Below are 20605 nucleotides of genomic sequence, written 5' to 3'. Positions count from 1 at the left end.
GAAGCAGAAAGTAGACCCTTTAGAAGCATGCCTATCAGAGGTCCTTTGTTTTGCTGGGTCGCAAGCCCAGCTGGGTTATGCAGTGGGCAATATCAAAAGATACATTGCTGTCCTGTGGCATTTCCCTTCCTCGTAGATCAACCAACCCTCTTCACATCCCGATCGTGAACAGTTTCTTGATGGAACTGATGGGTCTTTCCTCTGACACCTTTGTAATGCCCCAGTGAGATTCAGATCTTGCTGATCTTTTTTATGGGCATTTTCTTTGAGCCCTTCATGGTTGCAAGTTACGTTTACTGACTTTCAAGACTGTTTTTGTAGTGTCTATTGAGCATGTCTTTCACATGCCCTGACATATTGTTCCTTAGGTCTAAAGCACTTGTTTTTTTCAATGTTGGTGACCCGTTTCCCTCTAGGGCAATCCATTACCCCTCCTACCCTTTACCCTTCACCGCATTGCAGCGGCTGGGCCCCTCTGGAGCGGTCAGTTATTCGGTTGACTTCATAATGGAGATCAGGTCTGACATCCAGCTCTTTGTGGGGTGTGCAGGCAGCAGAAAAGCTTAAGGGAGTCAAGAAGTGGATGCTGTCTTGCTGAAACATACTGTGTACAAATATTAGGGGTGTGCAAACCATGTGTAATTTGCTCTAGTGTAATTATGCGAAATTACCCGCCAAAATACCTGTAATAAGCTAAATGCATCCCACACTCAAAAAAATACTCAAATGATCTGTCAGGTTAAATGTATTCTTAAAAATGTAATTTTGAGTTCATTTCGGGTTGCTCGCATTCAAAACACTTTACTCGCGTTCTGGTTTGTAGTTTTGTGTTTAGCATTTACCCAAACGTTTTGCCCGGTAGAAGTATCCATCAGAAGGAAACGTTACTTACCTTTGGTAGCAATCTTTCCGATGGATACTCTTACCTGCCTTCAGAATCCTCATCAATCTCGCCCACTTCCTGTTTCGCAATAATGGCCATAGACCACTGCTACTGAAAAGGTTCCAGTTTAGTTGTTGTGGTGCACTGCCTCATATTTGATCTGTTGCTTTTCCAACTTTGCCTCTAAGAGCATGGAAAATCTGTTCAGGGAATTGAAATCAGTGACATGGGGCGGGATCTATATGGCTCCTGTGATGTCACTTCTGCATTGCAGCTAGCACCCCCGAGCCCCCCCCCCCCCCCCCCCCCCCCCCCCCCCCATCAGCATGCATAGGAGAACTGTGAGAAGTTTCCATATCCAGTATGGTGCCTGGAGATATTCAACAAATGAGGAATCTGCTGATAGGTAGATCATCCCTGAAGGCAAGTTACTTTTTCTTGTCTGTCACTTGAGGAGTGTTCCCTGTGCAGACGAGTTTGCTTTTTTCCCCATAAACTGATGCATTGTCCTGCTGCGCCAAATGCATTGAGGTTGTGCCTAAGTGGCGATTGTGCATTGCACCCTATAGTTAATGACTGACTAACTCATTAAATCTCTTCTTTCAAGTGCCCAAATCCATGTAATCTGGGTTACATTAATTCCACTCTAGTGAACCTAATCACTCCTGCAGAGTTCAGCACAGTTTACCATGCACCTTAAACTTTCCTCAGCAAAGGCACTAGATTTAGTATCCACATATCTCACCAACTCCTCTGTCTTCTGGCAGTCCTCATTTGGCATCGACGCCCTTTCCAATGATTGCACCATAGGGCTTGATCCTGGAACCTCTCCCTCCGTAAGCGGCATAGTTTCGCCTTCACACATTATAGAGGGCTCCTCTTTCTTACAGTAAATTCCACCAAAATGGAAATCTTTTATGTACCTTAACCACCTCGCCTAGAGCCGGGAATCTAGCAGCACTTGTGTACAATACCTTGCAGCTTGAATCTGTCATATAATTCTCTCCTACAGCAGAATAATTCCAGTCGTTAAATATTGGGGAAAGTCCATCATAACATTCTGCAAAACAGCCAGGTCCCTAAGCAGTAAATTGTCAACACTGTACTTCTGCAAAAGTTTACTCGTTTGTCTATACTATTTCGCATTCTCAAAAGACAAAATGACCTGCAATATTGCAATCTGCATACTATTCAACCTGTGCAGAAACCCTCTCTTCTCGCAACACCAACAGCTAGCGTGTTAGCTTTGTGCCATACTCAGAGCAAACCAAGCCCTGGACTTTTAACACCTTCTTTAATCAAACCTTCTGGGCCTGAAAAGACTCTGCTAAAAGTCATGACCTACTTCGGAGGACACATCCCTGGATATGTGAATGTGTGCCTGTGCGTATGACCCTGTTTGATTTGAAATGGCTACTCACGAGGCCCGTGTCACATTACTTATATATTCGTTGATCTCCCTACTACCTTAATGTAACCATCCCATCTGAATAATGCTCTTAGGTTTTGAGTTTGTTATTGCTGTTTAAACAATGTAGTGAGACAGGGCTACGATGTTCTTCAGTGAATACAAATATCTGGTCTTACTATCTCTGTTCCTCCTTTCTTGTGTCTCTCCCTACTGAGCTATGTTTTTCCCCTAGGAGCATCGGGGTACTCATTCAAGGGGAGAAAATCCCAGTTCTTCATCGCTTTGTGCTCCTAACTTTGACAGGTGAGATTGAATAGATGTTCAGTTATTTACCTGCTTTTTACCAGACCTGACTGCTGTTCTAGTTTCTAAATTCAACTACTCAGGGCCTGTGACTTCCTATTTGTAAACCCGAATCCCCAGGTTTTCTTCTATTAATTCTGCAAGACCTGCCGGTTATAAAGCATAATATGTAGGATGTATCCACTACCATATGCCTCTAAAGACTACTAGGTTATCAATCAATCATCGCATTTATATAGCGCACTACTTACCCAGAGGGTCTCAAGGCACTGGGGGAGGGGGATTTGCTACTGCTCGAACCAGGTCTTGAGTTGCTTCCTGAAGGCGAGGTGGTCCTGGGTCAGGCGGAGGTGGGTGAGGAGGGAGTTCCATGTCTTGGCGGCGAGGTAGGAGAAGGACCGTCCCCCTGTGGTGGCTCTACGGATGCGGGGACGGTGGCGAGGGCGTGGCTGGTCGATCGAAGCTGGCGTTTGGGAGCGTAGAAGTTGAGGCGGCTGTTGAGGTATCCTGGGCCTTGGCTGTGTAGGGCTTTGTGTGCGTGGGTGAGGAGACGGAAGGTGATTCTCTTGTTGACCGGGAGCCAGTGCAGGTCTCTCAGGTGTCCGGAGATGTGGCTGCGACGGGGGATGTCCAGGATGAGTCGTGCTGAGGCGTTCTGGATCCGCTGGAGTCTCTTCTGGAGTTTGGCGGTGGTTCCGGCGTAGACGGTGTTGCCGTAGTCCAGACGGCTGGTGACGAGGGCCTGGGTGACCGTCTTCCTGGCTCGGTGGGGATCCACCGGAAGATTTTACGTAGCATGCGCAGGATGTTGAAGCACGACGAGGAGACGGCGTTGACTTGTCTGGTCATGGAGAGGGAGGAGTCCAGGATGAAGCCCAGGTTGCGTGCGTGGTCTGTTGGTTTGGGTGCGCTGCCTAGGGCGGGGGGCCACCAGGAGTCGTCCCAAGCGGCGGGTGAGGATCCCAGGATGAGGACTTCCGTCTTATCTGAGTTCAGTTTCAGGCGGCTGTTCTTCATCCATTCGGCTACCTCTTTCATCCCTTCGTGAAGGTTGGCTCTGGCGGTGGCGGGGTCGTTGGTAAGGGAGAGGATCAGCTGGGTGTCGTCGGCGTAGGAGATGATGTTGAGGTTGTGCTGGCGTGCGATGTCTGCGAGGGGGCTCATGTAGATGTTGAAGAGGGTTGGACTGAGCGAGGAGCCTTGAGGGACGCCGCAGATGACTTCGGTGGCTTCAGATCTGAACGGAGGGAGGCGGACTCTCTGTGTCCTTCCGGCGAGGAAGGAGATGATCCACTCCAGTGCCTTCTCCTGGACTCCGACGTTGCTGAGGCGTTGTACTAGGGTACGATGGCAGACCGTGTCGAAGGCCGCGGAGAGGTCGAGGAGGATGAGGGCCGCTGTTTCTCCGTTGTCGAACAGCGCGCGGATGTCATCGGTGACTGCGATCAGGGCGGTCTCGGTGCTGTGGTTGGCCCGGAAGCCAGACTGCGAGGGGTCGAGGGGTCGAGGGATCCGTTCGTCTCGAGGAAGGAGGCCAGCTGCTTGTTGACGGTCTTCTCGATGACTTTTGCAGGAAACGGGAGCAGCGAGATGGGGCGGTAGTTTTTGAGGTCGGTGGGGTCAGCCGATGGCTTCTTGAGTAGAGCGCTGAGTTCGGCGTGCTTCCAGCTCTCCGGGAAGGTAGCGGTGCCGAAGGAGGTGTTGATGATGTCCCGCAGGTGGGGTGCGATGACAGCGTCGGCCTTGTTGAAGACGTGGTGAGGACAGGGGTCGGTCGGAGATCCGGAGTGGATGGAGTTCATCGTGCGGACGGTGTCTTCGGTGCTGATCGGAGTCCAGGCGCGGAGGGTGGTGGTGGGGGGCGGTGGTTCGGTCGTGGTGTTCGTCGGTTGAGCGCTGAAGCTGTTGTGTATGTCCGCGATCTTGTTGTGGAAGTAGGAGGCGAGGGAGTTGCAGAGGTCTTGCGAAGGGGTGATGTCGTTGTTTCCGGCGTTGGGGTTGGAGAGCTCTTTGACGATGTTGAAGAGTTCTTTGCTGTTGTGTGCGTTGTTGTCCAGTCGTTCCTTGAATGCAGTTTTCTTGGTGGCGCGGATGAGTTGGTGGTGTTTTCGGGTGGCGAGCTTGAGGGCAGTCATGTTGTCCGGTGTTGGGTCTCTGCGCCAGGTTCTCTCGAGGGCTCGGCAGTTCTTCTTGGAGCTCTTGAGTTCGTCGGTGAACCATGGGGCTTTCTTGCTACCGGGTCTGCTGGGCGGGGTCCTCAGGGGGGCGAGCTCGTCTGCGCAGTCGCTGATCCACTTCGTGAGGTTGGTGGCCGCCTGGCTAGGGTTCGTTGTGCTGGTGGGAGGGTTCATGCTCAGGGAGGACGCGAGCTGGTCGGCTGTGATCTTGTTCCAGCTCCTGCGTGCAGCCTGTTGCTGGTGGTGGTGGATCGTGGTCCTTGCGAAGCTGAAGTGGACGCAGCTGTGGTCCGTCCAGTGGAGTCCGGTGGCGTGGCTGAAGGCGATGTCCTTGCTGGATGAGAAGACGGGGTCGAGTGTGTGTCCGGCGTAGTGGGTGGGGGTGGTCACCAGTTGCTTGAGTCCCAGGTTGGCGAGGTTGTCCAGCAGGGTGGTGGTGTTGCGGTCGTTGTTGTTCTCCATGTGGAAGTCGAGGTCCCCGAGGAGGATGTAGTCAGCGGAGCAGAGGGCGTGCGGGCTGATGAAGTCGGCGATGTCTTCGCTGAATTGTGTGCGTTGTCCCCGGGGTCTGTAGATGAGGGTGCCTCTGAGGGTGGTCTTGGGGTTGATGTGGATCTGAAAGTGCAGGTGCTCGGCGGTTGCGAGGGTGCCGTCGGTGTTGGTCGTGATGCGGATGGTGTTCCTGTGGACAATGGCGATGCCTTCTCCGGTGTGGTTGATGCGGTCCCTCCGGATGATCTTGTAGCCGTCTGGGATGGCGATGGCGATGTCGGGCGCTGAAGAGGCGTTCATCCAGGTTTCTGTGAGGAAGGCGACGTCTGGGGCTGTGGTGTCGAGCAGGTTCCAGAGCTCGACGGCGTGTCTGTGGACGGAGCGGGTGTTGAGCAGGATGCACTTCAGGTGGTTGCTGCTGTTGCTCGTCGAGGTCTTGAGCACTGCTGGAGTGGTGCAGGTCCGGATGCAGGTGAACTTGCAGGCGTTGCAGCAGAAGGGTCCGTGGGTGCGTCTCGGGTTGGCTCGGAAACAGCCCGGGAGTCGGCCGGCGTTGAGGGCGTTGAGTTCGGTGGCGTCGTAGGTCCGGCGGGTGGGCTGGTGACGGCGGGGGCCAGGGGTCCTGGCACTGGGCGCGGTCCAGGCGCGGACGGGCGCAGACGGGGTTACCTTTGGCGCACCTTCGGCGCGCTTGGGGCGCGCCCGCTGCGCGTCAAAGCTGCGCGTTTGCCACTCTGCCATATGTGGAGAGTGGGGGGGCAGAGCAAGGGCAGGTCAGCTGGGAGGCGGGAGCGGGGTGGCGAATGGGGAGGGCGAGCGAGGGAAGGGGGGGCCGCAGGGGGGCAGCGGCGGGGAGGTGGCGGGAAACGCGGCAGGGGCTGGGTGTCCAATGAGGGGGAACAGCGGCCGAGGGAAACACAGGGGGCTAGAGAAAAAACGGCGAAAAAGCGCTGCACACAATAGGGGAGAGCAAGCAGGTACAAGGAGGCAAAGCAGGTTACAAGAGCCAAAAAAGCGGCGAAAGCAGGGGAGAGCAAGCTGGTAACAGGAGTCACAGGAGAACCGCAATCCAAGAGGATCCGGCGGTCGGGGGCACAGCTGAGAGCAGAGGTGGCACTTGGGAATGGGCTCACTCACGGGGAGTGTGCACGGTGGGGTGACCTGCCCAGAGGGACAGAGGTCACTGTTTCGTTATCGTGATGCAGCGCACTAGGCCCCAGGGACACCTGTTGAATTAATCTGGGTAACAAAACCAAGTGCATCGTGTATTTTGACTGTTGCTAAATCCAAGGCTATCTGAACTTGCAACAAGAGAATCTGATTAAGCACATTCAAAATGTTCCTTTAAGCAGGTCCTTGGAAATCTGGACATTGGAATGCGGTGAGTGTTTATTTCAGAAATATGTTGACAATGCTCCACCCGAAAATGTTAAAGATAATCGCCTCTATAGGAATTTTTTTTTTTTTAATTGCGCAATTACTTAAAATTGTTTGCAATATATCGAACATCTGTAAAAAGAACAGGAGTAAAATTCTGTCCGATTGCAGTTGTAAGGAAAACACTATTCATATTAACAACCGTTATAGAAGCAACATTACTAGTTAAAAAAGAAAATTAATATCAAATTCCATAGCAAAGTGTATCGTACGACCAACTTATAGGACAGAAAAGACCTCTATGTTAGACCCCATGATATGTGAGCGCCGCTGGATTTAAAGTGACGTGTTGTGTGTTGTTTAAAACTGTGATGTAAACATTTAAAAGCGATTCTGTTTTGATTGCTTGGAACTGGCCTAGGTTGCTTGTGTCTCTTGAGGGGCTGTAAGAAGTTATACTTTATTTCACTTAATGGCTTTGTTCTTTAAAGCCGCAATAGGAAAAGTTGTGGGACTTCCCTTCTGCACACTTCATGAGGTTTTTATTTTTTAAACCTTCATGAGCTTTCTTATAAATGAGCAAACATTTTCACGAATTCTCTCAAGTCATATGATCACTTTTCATATTTAGCAGTACCATCGACAAGTCTCTCGATATACGATCACCCAAGATAGGGTCTATATGGCTCAGTATTTCTGTCCAATACAACTGAAGTGTGGATTATTTCCCTAGATGTGAAAGAAAGCAGCTGTTCGAGGTGGCAGGATATATGTTCTTAAGTCTACTGGGCATCAGACCATCTCATATGTAGTTTGTATTACGCCTCCCTATTTTGAAGTCTTTTAAAGTTCTTACGGAGGTTATACCAATGGGAAGGGTACTCCATATCTCTGTAGTTACTTTCTAGGTCTGCTTCCCAGGACTTTTGATAGGAATACTTGGGTCCATGTGATCTCTCTGTCAGGATTTGGTATGATGTTGCAATAAGACACTTGTGGTGTAGTACCAGCCCAGCAGTTTTTCAAATGGAGTTAAGGGTCTGTTTATGGTTTCTTCAATCTCCAGATGTGTGATCCATTGCCTTATTTGATCGTATTGCTTTCTATCCATCTCATTCAATTTGAATTCTCTTTTGTAGTCTTCAGAAGACTTCCATTTCTCCTTTGTTGAACATGTCACGCTTCATTCAAATTTCCATGACCCAAACCTCCCTATATCCAACCTTGGTCTTAATTCAGGGTCCAAGTGAATTGGGGTGGATAGGCCCTCCGAAGCAGAGACACGGTCCCAAATCATCAAGACTGTCTTGTCACATCAGATACATATAACGACTCGGTCCACCATGTTGGAAATATTTATGGAAAATCCCAGACATCCCCGCCTGCCACCGCTCTATCCATAAAGGTCCATCGCTTCTCTGATTCTTGTGCTCAGCCCTCTACTAATTTTCTGAGGTAGGTGGCTTGGTAATTAATCACATTCTGGAGTGCTAAACCTTCCTGCGCTAAGGGGGCCGTCAGTATTTTATTTTAGGAGTCTCGCTGTTTCACCTCCTTATACATATTTGATAATATGTTGCTGTAGTACTTGTAGTTCCGTGTGCCGTATCATCGTAGGGATAGCTTGAAATAGATTAAGCACATGCAGTAATATATTAATTTTCACCACATTAATTCTCCCCATCCAGGAAATAAATTGGCCTTTCGATTTAGCCAGGTGAGCCAGGACCTGAGCTTTCAGACGTGGCCAGTTACTTCTGGTCCATGTGTCCACTATATTTGTGATGTAAATTAGCAAGTGTTTGAGCGGGTGTTTGGCCCCCTACTTTAGGCAGATCTCTCTGACTCGATTCCTGATGCTTGGAGACTGAGGTGTTTAGGAATTCTAAATCTGTATTTATCTTAAATGCTTAGACTCTCTTGTATTCCTGTAAGCAGTCCATGAGTTCTGCTGAGATTGGAGGCACCGTTGGGGTCAGGAGAACATTGTCAGCAAATAAGCTGATTTTTATGCTCCTCCTTACCAAAAGTCACACCTTTTATTTCAGGTAGGGATCGTATTGGCATGGAAAGGGGCTCAATTGTCAGGGCGAAAAGTTTTGGTCACAGCAGACATCCCTGGTGTAAATCTGTCTGTCTGTGGGGATCCTATCAACTTGTATGCTGGCTTCAGGCTGGACGTAGTTGGGCAATATCTAGTGTTTAAAATGTGGGTCTAAGTCTATTCTGTCCAAAATTTGTCTCAGGGAATCCCACTTCACCCTGTCAAACGCTTTCTCTGCATCAACTGATACCTGAAGACCGGGATCTGTTACTTCCTGCAATTCTCTGCAATACGGGCCACTTTTCGCACATTGTATGCATCTAGTTGTTCCCGACAAAGCCTACTTGGTTTGGCTCAACAAGGCCTAGAAGAACTTTATTAAGACTGTCTGATAATGTTTTGGTTACAATCTTGACATCCTTATTCAAAAGTACTATGGCCTATAGAATTTGTCCTCGTCGGTGGCTTTCCCTCTTTTAGGGATCGTAACCACATCAGTCACCTCCATGCTGGGTGTCAGAATCCCCGTTTTCTTGAAATTAGTTGAATAAATCTGTTAGGAGTTGCAGGAACAGTGCAGAGAAATCTCAATAAAAGCAACTATTAGGCCATCCTGGCCCGGTGCCTTGTGAGGTTTACGGAATTTAAGGGCTTTTGGGATATCCTGTGGTGAAGTGGGTTGATCTAGTTGTGTTCTCCAGTCTTGCAGGACCATGGGCAGCGGGAGCTATAGCCACCGTATTTTCCCGATTTAAGGAAATAGAAATCAACAAAAGTGTTCTTCTTTCCCCTTTCATCCTTAACTTCCTACCCTCTGATGTGGGCAGAGCAGGGATGTGCACCCTCATTTTGTGTTCCCTCAGTTCACTGGCCAGTATCCTATCAGTCTTATTTATTTTTTTCATAAAATTGTTGTTTCAGCCTGAGTAGTATTGTGTCTTTTTTTCTGTTCCGAAAACCATAAGCTGTCTCTGAACTCTTTTTTTGTTCTCTTTCTGTGCTTTTTGAGGGCTGGCGTTTATTTGCAGCATCTACTCCATTCCAGCTTCTGTAAAAGGTGCTGCTTTTTAGGTCGAGCAGACAGAGTCTGCTCAGAGACCTATTGCTGCCCGTATTTGGGAATGTAGACACGAGAGGTGCACAAGCGCAGATTTCACCTCGTGGGCGCGCACGGCGCCGTGCCCCTCTCGTGCCTCATATTCCCATGCGCAAACACACTCACACAGCCACACTCACGCATGCGCACACTCATTCCCACACGCACACATGCATCCCCCTCCTCCCCTCCCCACACACGCGGGGCTTACATACACACACCAACACGCACACACACACCCTCCCAAGGGGGGGGGGGGCGGGGGGGGAGGCGGGCACCGTCAATGTGCCCCGACGCCCCCCTCACCGGGTCTGTTATACTCCTCTCGTCCTGTCCCGCGGGGTAGTCTCCCGTCCGCTTTCCTTATGCTTACGCGCTGCTAATACTCTTTGCACCTTTATTTTATTGACATAGCCAATACGCTCGGTTTTTCAGTCAGGTGTGCACTTTATTTTGTTAGAGATGGCGGCACGTCTCAAAGCAGAGCGTCAGTCTGACGTATTAGGCTCTCACCCAATTGTCACTCTGGGTTTGTTGCCTACGTCATTACCGGCATGCCTTGCTAGTTTCTGACTGAAACTACAATGTCGCCTGTACGGTATTCCTCTCAAGATTTAATTGTACTTTTCACTTACTTTTCCTTCGCTTTTCCTTTTGAAAACATCGCTTTGCCGTATCCGTTATTTCTTTGTTTTTAATTTTGAAACCTAATATGTGCAATGGGCTCATTATTCACCATTCCTTATGACCTCAGTAATGTCACTTTTAATCCTGTCAAGAAATCAGTACCAACTTTGTTTGCATAGGGACTGGTGCTTTAGTGTTGCCATTTCTGGCAAAGAACAGGATTCTCTGTCACCCTATTTCGGCAGTGCTCATTTTAATAAACACAGATGGGTGAAATACTGCATCTTTCCTGTGTTTCGAACCTGTGACCTGCAAATTACAAGCCTTAGCCATACACACTCAATCAGTGAGGTGACTGTACGGCATAACAAAGTGACTGATTCTGTGCAACACTTACTCAGTGTCCTGCAAAGCCTGCTCAGCTCCTATTGTCAAACAGTGATTTTGAAAGTATGGAATAAAAGCCATTGTTATTTGTAATATCAATACATCAAAGTCACGTAAATACAACACATATTGCATTACAAATGCTATAGGTGTCACAATTGCAAAAGTTAAAACTATTGGCATTGTAAATGACAAAGCTATTAATTTAGCTATTTTCAAAACCAACACATAGATAAAAAAATTGTCATTTACAATACCAATAGCTCTAACTTTCCTAATGCGAGACCTATTGCATTGCAAATGCTTGTTAAGTTTTGCTTCCCTGTGCTTGCTAGACTTTGGAGATAAAGCCGCTCTCTGAAGGTTGATTGAACACGTCCCTGTGATTATTATAGGTAGCGTTGTTTTCAGTGAAATAATTACTTATGGTTTGGGCTAGTTCCTCCAAATGTAACCTGTCTCTAATGAGGTCGGGTTGAAATATCCATGTTCTCACTCCCATTTCTGTGGTAGTGTCCTCTAGTATTCGATCAACCTGACTATTGTCCGAGATGGTACCTCCTTTGATCTGTTTATCTACTACCCTCCACACCAGGTCCCTGGATATGAAAAACATATTGATGCCTGTATATGATTTATGCAACTACGAGTGGAATGCGTAGTCCGTGCTTCCTGGGTGCCGGTGCCTTCAACTGTCTATCATGCCCATCTCATCAAAGTGTGCCCTCAGCTTTTTCAAGGCTGCTCTCTTTGCATATATAGTGTGTGGTGCTCTGTGTTGTTCAGCATCCCAAATCATATTGAAGTTTCCTCCCAGAATTTCTTCACCTTCTGCAGCGCTTACTAAGGAAGTATGGATATGGGAAAGACATTTCTCCCGTTTGGAATTGGAGCATACAAGTGTGAAAGGATGTTAGAAGTTACAAGGAGGGCAGCATCAGGCTTCTACCCTCCTTGTCCAGAATGGCCACGCTGGCTGTCTTACTTTACCTGTGACCCAATATTGAGTGGGATAACATTTGCATTTCATTCTGAATAGGTCTTGTTTCAGTAGATGTGTCTCTTGTAAAAATGAGGTCTGCTTCCTGTTGCCGTAGATAACCCCAAACCACGCATCGCTTCCTTGATGAGTTAAGACCCCTCACGTTCAAGGTAAACACTTTATTGACGCTATATCAGGTATACAACAGCTAGCGATAAATGTACAGTGCAACCACCCTGGTGAGTGTTGTGTGATAAATTGTAGCCCTCAAAACATAACTAAGTCAAACAGTTTCCTTAAAGAGGGTAGGGGTCACCCACGTTCCCATGCAACTAAGATCAGAAGCCTAGTCCTCTTTTGTATGAATTAAGGTCAGCAAGAATGGTATATGTAGAACAAACGTAGAAGTTCAGTGTAGTGTCAACAAAATACCCCTCTCAGTCTAAACTACAAGAGAATATGAGAATCATTGCCCCTCGCCTGTTAAAGCATGTTACGTTCTAACTCCCAACCTCATAGTACATACTGTAGTGGTCAAGGACCATTGTCCCCCTGAAAGCCCCTTCCCCTCTCAAGTTCAGCCGGTATCCCATTTACATACCATCTGTCAGTGGGGTGACTCGAAATGTTGTGGGGTCTAATCAAGCCCAGTCCAGATGGTGTGAGGTGGGATCCTATCTGCATCCACCGCCTTTCACTTAGCCATCAGCCACCTTATTTGCGCTTTCAAATGGCAAATTTTTGTCATGACTACCTGGTCTGTGTCATCTGCAGTGTTCATGAATTCCTCAGCTCGGTCGAGCCATTGTCCCATGAGTTTGGGGTCATATTTTATGAGGAGACCTCTTTCCCAATTTCGTATCGCACCTTTTGGAGGCCCTCCTGAGAAGGTTTGTCTAAGTTAATTTTCATTTAGGCAGGTTTTGATGTCTGTTTTCATTGGAGCGGTTCGGCCCTGCTGAAACTTCTGTGGTCTTTCACTCAGTCCATGTGTCTGTCTTGCCTGCAAACCCATCCCCGTCTCCAGGCTGTGGGTCAAGTCAGGTAATACCTTGCTTGGTAAAGTACCCGGTCTGCTTCTGCCAGAATGCCCAGCATTTGTTTGGGCAGCAGGCCCCTCGCCAGTGAGATCATACAGCCCCTCTGCTTCTGCTGTATCAGTGTGATCGCCTGTGCTGGGCCCTCCGACTCATCATGTCTTCCAGTTCGCGGTTCGGGAGTGCCGCATGCAAGCCACTCAGGGCACTCTATTCGTGGCTGCCAGCATTAGGTTCTGGTGCCACAGCTGTGCTCTGGGATATCTCCACACTCTCGGGTGGTCAGCTGCACCCGGTGCGCCCTAAGGCTTATGTCGGGGGCGCTCGCATTCTGGGGTGTGTGGGTTGGCGAGGAGCTCGGCACAATGGGACTCTCTCAGCCACTATCTTATCTGGAAGTCCACCATCACTCTACTTTTCATAGTGCTTCAAGAAAAGCTCTGTTGTGTTTTTATTGAAAACATTTTCTTTCTTAATAAACTACAAAGACAACAAAAGAAATCCAGAAAAGTCATTATTTATGGTTACATTAAGTGATGAGTATTAGAGGAGAGATGTAGAGGCAGTCATTAGTGAAAAAAGTAGATATATATCCGTCACAAAATTAGCAGTTACTCCTGCCTCTTCCGACGGCGAGCCCTCGGCGGGGTGGCTAGCCCCTTAACTCTTCACCACAATCTTCTCCTCTTAAATGTTGTCCACATGGAAAAAGAGACAGTCGGAGCTCATTTACTTCTTCGTGTTTAATTATTCAACCAAGCAGCAATTTAACGCCTGACTCGTTTAGAAGGCTTTGCCTCTTGTTTACTGGTCATTTGCGTTTACTTCCTAGTGTCATATAAACATGTGACACCCCACCACCATCGAAGTAGAACTACATGGAATGCCATTTTCTATGCAATTTCATGGTGGCCATCTTATAACGTTATTCTTTCTGTTACAAGTCCTACACATTTCATTGTATTATACTTTTTCTTTTTTTTTTTTTTTTTTTTTGGTGTAAAAACTTTTATTGATGTACATCATCCATTTTACAACAAGACAATTACACAGCAATCATGACAGGAGAAAAGAACAGGATGTCCCGTAGTAGTACACAGCTATTTAGCCGACAACCCTCCGGTCCGGCAGCAAGGATGAGGATGATACGGCAGACCATAAGGAGAAACATCGGAGTTATGAAGTTTTACTTTTTTAAATAGCATTATCGTTAACTGTTCCATGTATAAAACGTTGAAAAACAAACCAAACAAAGTGGCTCAATAGTAGTGCTTAGATGCGAAGCAATGTAGAACAGAAGACGCTAGTAGAACACACCGACCCCCCACCCCAGGCCCAACCCCTCCACCCCCCGCAGAACGTGAGCAGGAGTTCCAATTATATGAGTACCGTACTAGTCTTGCCCCGTGGCAGCCCATAGGTTAGCCAATCATCTCCTCCTCATCTTCCGAGTCCTCGTCTTCAGCCTCCTGAAGCGGGTCGCACAGGTCCCCCCTATATCTATTCCAGGCCTCCCACACCCTGTTCCATTTCTTTGGGTTCGCTCTCAACTTGTAGACAGTCCGTTCAGTTAACATCAGTTTGTCCATATTTTGACACCATAGCGACAAGGTAGGTAACTCAGCCACCCCCCACCTCTGTGCCACATCACGCTTGGCCATCATCGTTCCAATTGTAACCCACTGCTGCTGTCTGAGGTTAAGATCAGTGCCCTCCCAAACATTCAGAAGACAGAGGCGCGGCTCGGGTGTGAGGGAGGTGTCAAGGGCCTGGGAAATCGTACGCATGACCTGTTGCCAGTACCGGGCAATGAGAGGGCAGCCCCACAACGTGTGCAATAGTGTGCCATCCTCCCCACATCCTCTAAGACAACGAGGGGAGTCAGCCCTGTGCATTTTGTGTAGGGTGGTCCTAGTGTAGTATGTTCTGTGCAGTATTTTCAGTTGTATGAGTCTGAACCTGGCGGAAACCCCCGCCTCTCTCGGGGACGCCACAGCAGCGTTCCAGTCCGTCTCATCCATAGCGCCCAACTCATCCTCCCATTTTTCTCGCAGGGTCTGTAGGGGGTCAGAGAGATTGTTCAGTAATTTACGGTAGGTGAGTGAGGTGGCTTTCGTTTGCATGTAATCCGTGAGGAGCCGGTCTTCTAGGGGCGAGGATTCCGGGATTGTGGTTCCCGGCTCCAGCACCGCCAGGAGAGCGTGCCTGATTTGGACGTACCTATATGTTTCCGTGGGGCCCAGCTCATACTGTTGTTGGAGTTGCTCGAATGGTATCACCCCAGTGGACGTCCAGAGGTCCCCCACTGTAGAAATGCCTATATTGTCCCATTGGGTGAACCCTTTACTGGTCCTCAGGCAGCCCAGTTTTTTTGTGTCCCAGAGCGGGGTAAGCTTCGTAATGACTCCCTTCCATTGTAGCCTGGTGAGTGCCCTGTACCATAGGGTAATCGTGTGTTTAGTGGGGCCAATCAGGTCCTTGAGTAGACTGTGGTTATAGAGGGGGGCCAGGAGACTCTGTGTCCCGAGTTGGGCCCTGTCCGCCATGTACGCCGGGTCAGTGTGTGGTGCATGGATCCATTGGTTAAGTACCTTAAGTTGGGATGCCCAATAATAAAGCTGTACGTTCGGCAGTGCAATGCCACCATCGTACCAGCCGCGGTTCAGTTTGAGGTGCGCTATCCTTGGGGGACGCTCACCCCAAAGTAGAGTGGTAACCATCGCGGTAATTTTCTGGAAGTAAGAGGGCGGAATCAGGACAGGCGCATTCTCAAAGACATATAGGAGGCGCGGGAGCGCCATCATTTTGAACAGCGCGGCGCGGCCTAAAAGTGTGAGCGGCAGGGACGACCAGTGCCGCACGTCTGCCTTCAAACGGAGGAGGGGGGGCGCCAGATTTCGGTTGGTGAAGACGGTCACATCGTTAGTGACATGGATTCCCAAATATTTGAAGGAAACATCTGTCACCACCAACGGACAATGTTCCGGGAGGACTGGTCGAGGGCCCTTCAGTACATAAAGGACCGATTTCGTCCAGTTAATGGTGTAACCAGAGGCCGCACCGTGTTTGTCACAAAGCGCCAGTAAAATCGGGACACTCCGTTCGGGTGCTGATACGTACACCAGCATATCATCTGCATACAATGATATTCTATCTTCCCAGGTCTCCGTCCACCTGATGCCCCTCAACAGTGGTGTCGTTCTGAGGACGATCGCGAGGGGTTCAAGGACCAACGCGAACAGCAATGGGGAGAGGGGGCAGCCCTGGCGGGTTCCACGCGCCAAAGAGATCGCACGGGAGATGTGGCCATTAGCCGCTACGTGAGCTACTGGGCCTGTGTAGAGTAGTCGGATCCAGGATAGGAACTTCGGACCGAAGCCCATCCGGTGCAGGACTGCGAACAGGTAATGCCACTCCACCATGTCGAAGGCCATCCTGGCGTCCAGCGACAAGATGGCTGCTGGTTCTGTCAAGGAGTGTGCACGCGCCAACGCGCCGTGTACTCTACGGAGATTTAATGCTGTACTCCTGTGAGGCATAAAGCCGGACTGGTCCGGGTGGATCAGTTGGCCAAGGTGTGGGGTCAGTCGATTAGCGATCACCTTCGCCAGGATCTTCGCCTCTGCATTGAGTAGCGAGATCGGGCGGTAGGATGCACAACATTCTGGAGGTTTCTCAGGTTTTGGGATAGCAACTATCGTCGCCAGGCGCTGATCCGGTGGCAGCGTTCCTGACTCACGACAGTTCTCGAACATGGCCAGTAGCGGTGGGCCCAGTGTGTCGGACATCGTTTGGAACCATTCGATCGGGATCCCGTTTGGGCCCAGCGCTCTGCCCGTGTGCAGTGCGCCTATCGCCATACGGAGTTCCTCCACTGTGAGATCCGCCTCCAGCTCGGTTTGCGCCTCCGGCGTTAGCCCCTCCACCTCAATCTCTTGGAGCGCCAGTTCCGCCTGTTCCGGCGTGACCACCACTTCTGGGGTGTAAACTGATTGAAAGTGGTCTGCCAGGAGGTCAACTATCTTGGGAGGGTGCGTGTGAAGCGTCCCCGTGTGATCTTGCAACTGCAGGATATGCCTTCCTCCATCCCGCTTTTTGTCCAACCAAGCCAGCAACTTGTTGGCTTTGTCGCCTACATCATAAACTCTGCATGCCGTTGATTCGATCCGCTCTAACACCCTACGGCGGAGAAAGTCGTCATGTTTTTGTTGGCAGAGAGTCAGCGCGTGCCTGGTGGCTTCTGACGGTGTGGCCATGTGAGTCGCATTTGCCTGTTCCAATTGCAGTTCCAGTTCGACCATTTCCAGTTTTTGTTTGCGCTTATGGTCGGCTATGGTCGAAATGGCCTGGCCCCTGAGCACCGTCTTGTATGCTTCCCAGAGAACCGTCGGCGAGGACACCGACCCGGAGTTCTCCTGGAAGTAAAGTTTAGTGGCAGTTTTAAGGGACTTTCGGATCGGGGGAGTTTTAAGATAGCTGGGGTAGATGGGAAAGAGACGCGTGCGGGCCGTGGCAGAGCAGGACAGGGTAGCGAGCAGGGGAGAATGATCTGAAATACCCCGTGGTGCGATGTGTACTTTGTCAAAAGTGAGTTTACCGCCCCCCAGTGTGAGGAAATAGTCTATGCGCGACAGGCAAGCATGGGTGGAGGAATAGTATGAATAGTGGCGATCAGTAGGGTGAAGCTGCCTCCAAATGTCTACCAGACCCTGTGCCTCTAAGAAGTCCCTGAATTTCGTTGGGCCAGTAGGGAGGGGGCGAGCCGGGAACCTGTCCATATCAGAATCAGCCAATGCATTGAAATCTCCGCCCACTAACAAATCCCCTTCCGGGAGTTCCAAGAGAAATTTACCCAGGGCCGGAAGTGCCGATGAATGTAGCGCCGGCGGGATGTACGCAGACACCACGTTGATGGGCACGCCCTCCCATTGTCCACACACCGCCGCGAAGCGGCCATGATGATCTGTTTTTGTGGAGTGGTGAATGAATCGTGACGTCCTTTTTACCCATATCCCCGTACCCCGGGATCCCGAAGTAAAGTCTGAGTGTATCAGCATGCGGTATCCTCTCCTATCTAGGGCTTTGGAGGCAACCCCCACTAAATGTGTTTCTTGGAGGAGGGCGATATCACAGTTCAGTCTCTTAATACATTGTAGGACCAGCCCTCTCTTCACTTTATCACCCAACCCCCGCACATTCCAGGATACTACCCGAAGCGGCGGTACCACCCCCGTGTCATGCGTTACTACAGCAGGTCGCGGGGGATCCGCCATATTGTGGTCAGTCGTATAGTTGAGGGCCCTAGAGGGCGGGCGGAGGCATAACAAATAGGAAAAACCCCAAGCCAGTGCGACTAAGCGTGTGAGTGCACCGATACAGTGATCGAGGAGCAGAGGCAATATACCCGGTGTAAGGAATACGGTCAAGTGTGAACACTAGCAGTTCCAAGACAAGAAGTTGAGCCAAACATTTCAAACTAAACAACCAACACAACCCCCCCATTCCCAACAACCCCACCCTCCCTGCTTCCCTGCTACACGGACTCCAAACTGCCCGCCACCCCAATCTAGCAGAGTGCTTCATCCCACCCCAAAGAAAACACACAGTTACTTGCTCGTTGGGGGTGAGGAGCGCTCCGGAATCAGCGGCCCCTCATTCCCTCCACGGAGGCCCTCGGCCCAGTGTCCATGACGGTTCCAGCCACAGTACCAAACTTTTACAGTGCACACATGTGTTCAAGGGTCCACCTCCAGACTCAAAGCAGTTTCGTCTCGTATCGGAGAGCTTCTGCCACTGTTCGTACCCTCGGCCCCTGCAGCGGTGGAATCAGAGTGAGGCGAGCCGGTCTTAGTCCGTCCAGGGCGACGAGAGTGAGAAGCCGGACGCCAGCCGTCCAGCCAGTCTCGCGCAGTGCTTGGGTCATCAAAAAACCATGTCCTGTTTTCCGCCACCACCCGTAGCCTGGCTGGGAAGATCATAGAATATGGGAGTTCCCGTTTCCTAAGTTCTCTTTTAATATCCAAGAATGTCTTTCGCCGCCTGGCCACTTCCGCCGTGTAATCCGGGAAGAAAGCAACCGTCGAGTTTAGGATTTTCACCGGCGGCGAGACACGTGCCGCCTGCAGGATGATGTCCCGGTCACGGAAGTTGAAAAGTCTCGCTAGGATCGGCCGCGGCGTGGCCCCTGGTTTCGGTTGACCACCCGGGACTCTATGGGCTCGCTCCACAGAAAAGAAGGCCGACAGGCCCTTGGGTTGGAGATGAGTCTTAATGAGTTCCTCCACATAAAGATCCGTAGCCCTCACACCTTCTGACTCCGGAACGCCAAGAATGCGTACATTGTTCCGCCTGGAGCGGCCCTCCTGGTCGTCGAGCTTGTCCTTAAGGTGCTTGTTTTCGGCCATGACCGCTTCCATGGCCGTCTGCAGTTCTGAGACATCCTCCACCAGCGACTTCGTGACGAGCTCCAGAGAGCCTACCTTTTCCGCCATTTTATGAAAGTCGATTTACAAAAGGGGGTGGTGATGAACAGAGTGTCTGAATTGAGCAGACCACTCTTACCCAGTCCAAAGATCAGGGCTTGATCCATCACCGTTATTTATCTCACTGCCCCATCCCAGCTCAGAATCTGGCTATATGCAAATCAGTCCGTCCCTGGCCCAGTGCATCATGGGAACAGGGCAGACTAAACTACCAAGCCAATTCTTTACCAGAAAGGAGACAAGCTACCGGGGACCGGTTTCTGGCATTTCAGCCTCTTCGGCCCGGCTTGCTTGAATCCTGATGGAGCAGTGAGAAAGGGACTCATGTCTGAGCATACCCTGCCACACCTATAGTGGCCAAAATCGATTTACAAAAGGGGGTGGTGATGAACAGAGTGTCTGAATTGAGCAGACCACTCTTACCCAGTCCAAAGATCAGGGCTTGATCCATCACCGTTATTTATCTCACTGCCCCATCCCAGCTCAGAATCTGGCTATATGCAAATCAGTCCGTCCCTGGCCCAGTGCATCATGGGAACAGGGCAGACTAAACTACCAAGCCAATTCTTTACCAGAAAGGAGACAAGCTACCGGGGACCGGTTTCTGGCATTTCAGCCTCTTCGGCCCGGCTTGCTTGAATCCTGATGGAGCAGTGAGAAAGGGACTCATGTCTGAGCATACCCTGCCACACCTATAGTGGCCAAAATCGATTTACAAAAGGGGGTGGTGATGAACAGAGTGTCTGAATTGAGCAGACCACTCTTACCCAGTCCAAAGATCAGGGCTTGATCCATCACCGTTATTTATCTCACTGCCCCATCCCAGCTCAGAATCTGGCTATATGCAAATCAGTCCGTCCCTGGCCCAGTGCATCATGGGAACAGGGCAGACTAAACTACCAAGCCAATTCTTTACCAGAAAGGAGACAAGCTACCGGGGACCGGTTTCTGGCATTTCAGCCTCTTCGGCCCGGCTTGCTTGAATCCTGATGGAGCAGTGAGAAAGGGACTCATGTCTGAGCATACCCTGCCACACCTATAGTGGCCAAAATCGATTTACAAAAGGGGGTGGTGATGAACAGAGTGTCTGAATTGAGCAGACCACTCTTACCCAGTCCAAAGATCAGGGCTTGATCCATCACCGTTATTTATCTCACTGCCCCATCCCAGCTCAGAATCTGGCTATATGCAAATCAGTCCGTCCCTGGCCCAGTGCATCATGGGAACAGGGCAGACTAAACTACCAAGCCAATTCTTTACCAGAAAGGAGACAAGCTACCGGGGACCGGTTTCTGGCATTTCAGCCT

At 50.0% G+C, this 20605-nt stretch overlaps 1 protein-coding gene across 2 annotated transcripts in view; it reads left to right on the top strand.

Moving 5' to 3' along the window:
- The window catches only part of LOC147678026 (PABIR family member 2-like), a 127813-nt gene that overhangs the window by 59171 nt on the left and 48037 nt on the right, over positions 1-20605 (top strand). For both annotated transcript variants that reach the window (XM_086945915.1, XM_086945914.1), the window contains one exon: positions 2527-2597. In XM_086945915.1, the coding sequence (XP_086802041.1) occupies positions 2527-2597 (71 nt within the window). The remainder of the gene's footprint in view (positions 1-2526; positions 2598-20605) is intronic.

The sequence above is a fragment of the Lissotriton vulgaris genome, chromosome 12, assembly GCF_964263255.1.
Source record: "Lissotriton vulgaris chromosome 12, aLisVul1.2, whole genome shotgun sequence".
Classification (NCBI taxonomy): domain Eukaryota; kingdom Metazoa; phylum Chordata; class Amphibia; order Caudata; family Salamandridae; genus Lissotriton; species Lissotriton vulgaris.
Note: the sequence above shows the minus strand (reverse complement) of the source record. Positions and strands in the feature narration are given on the sequence as shown.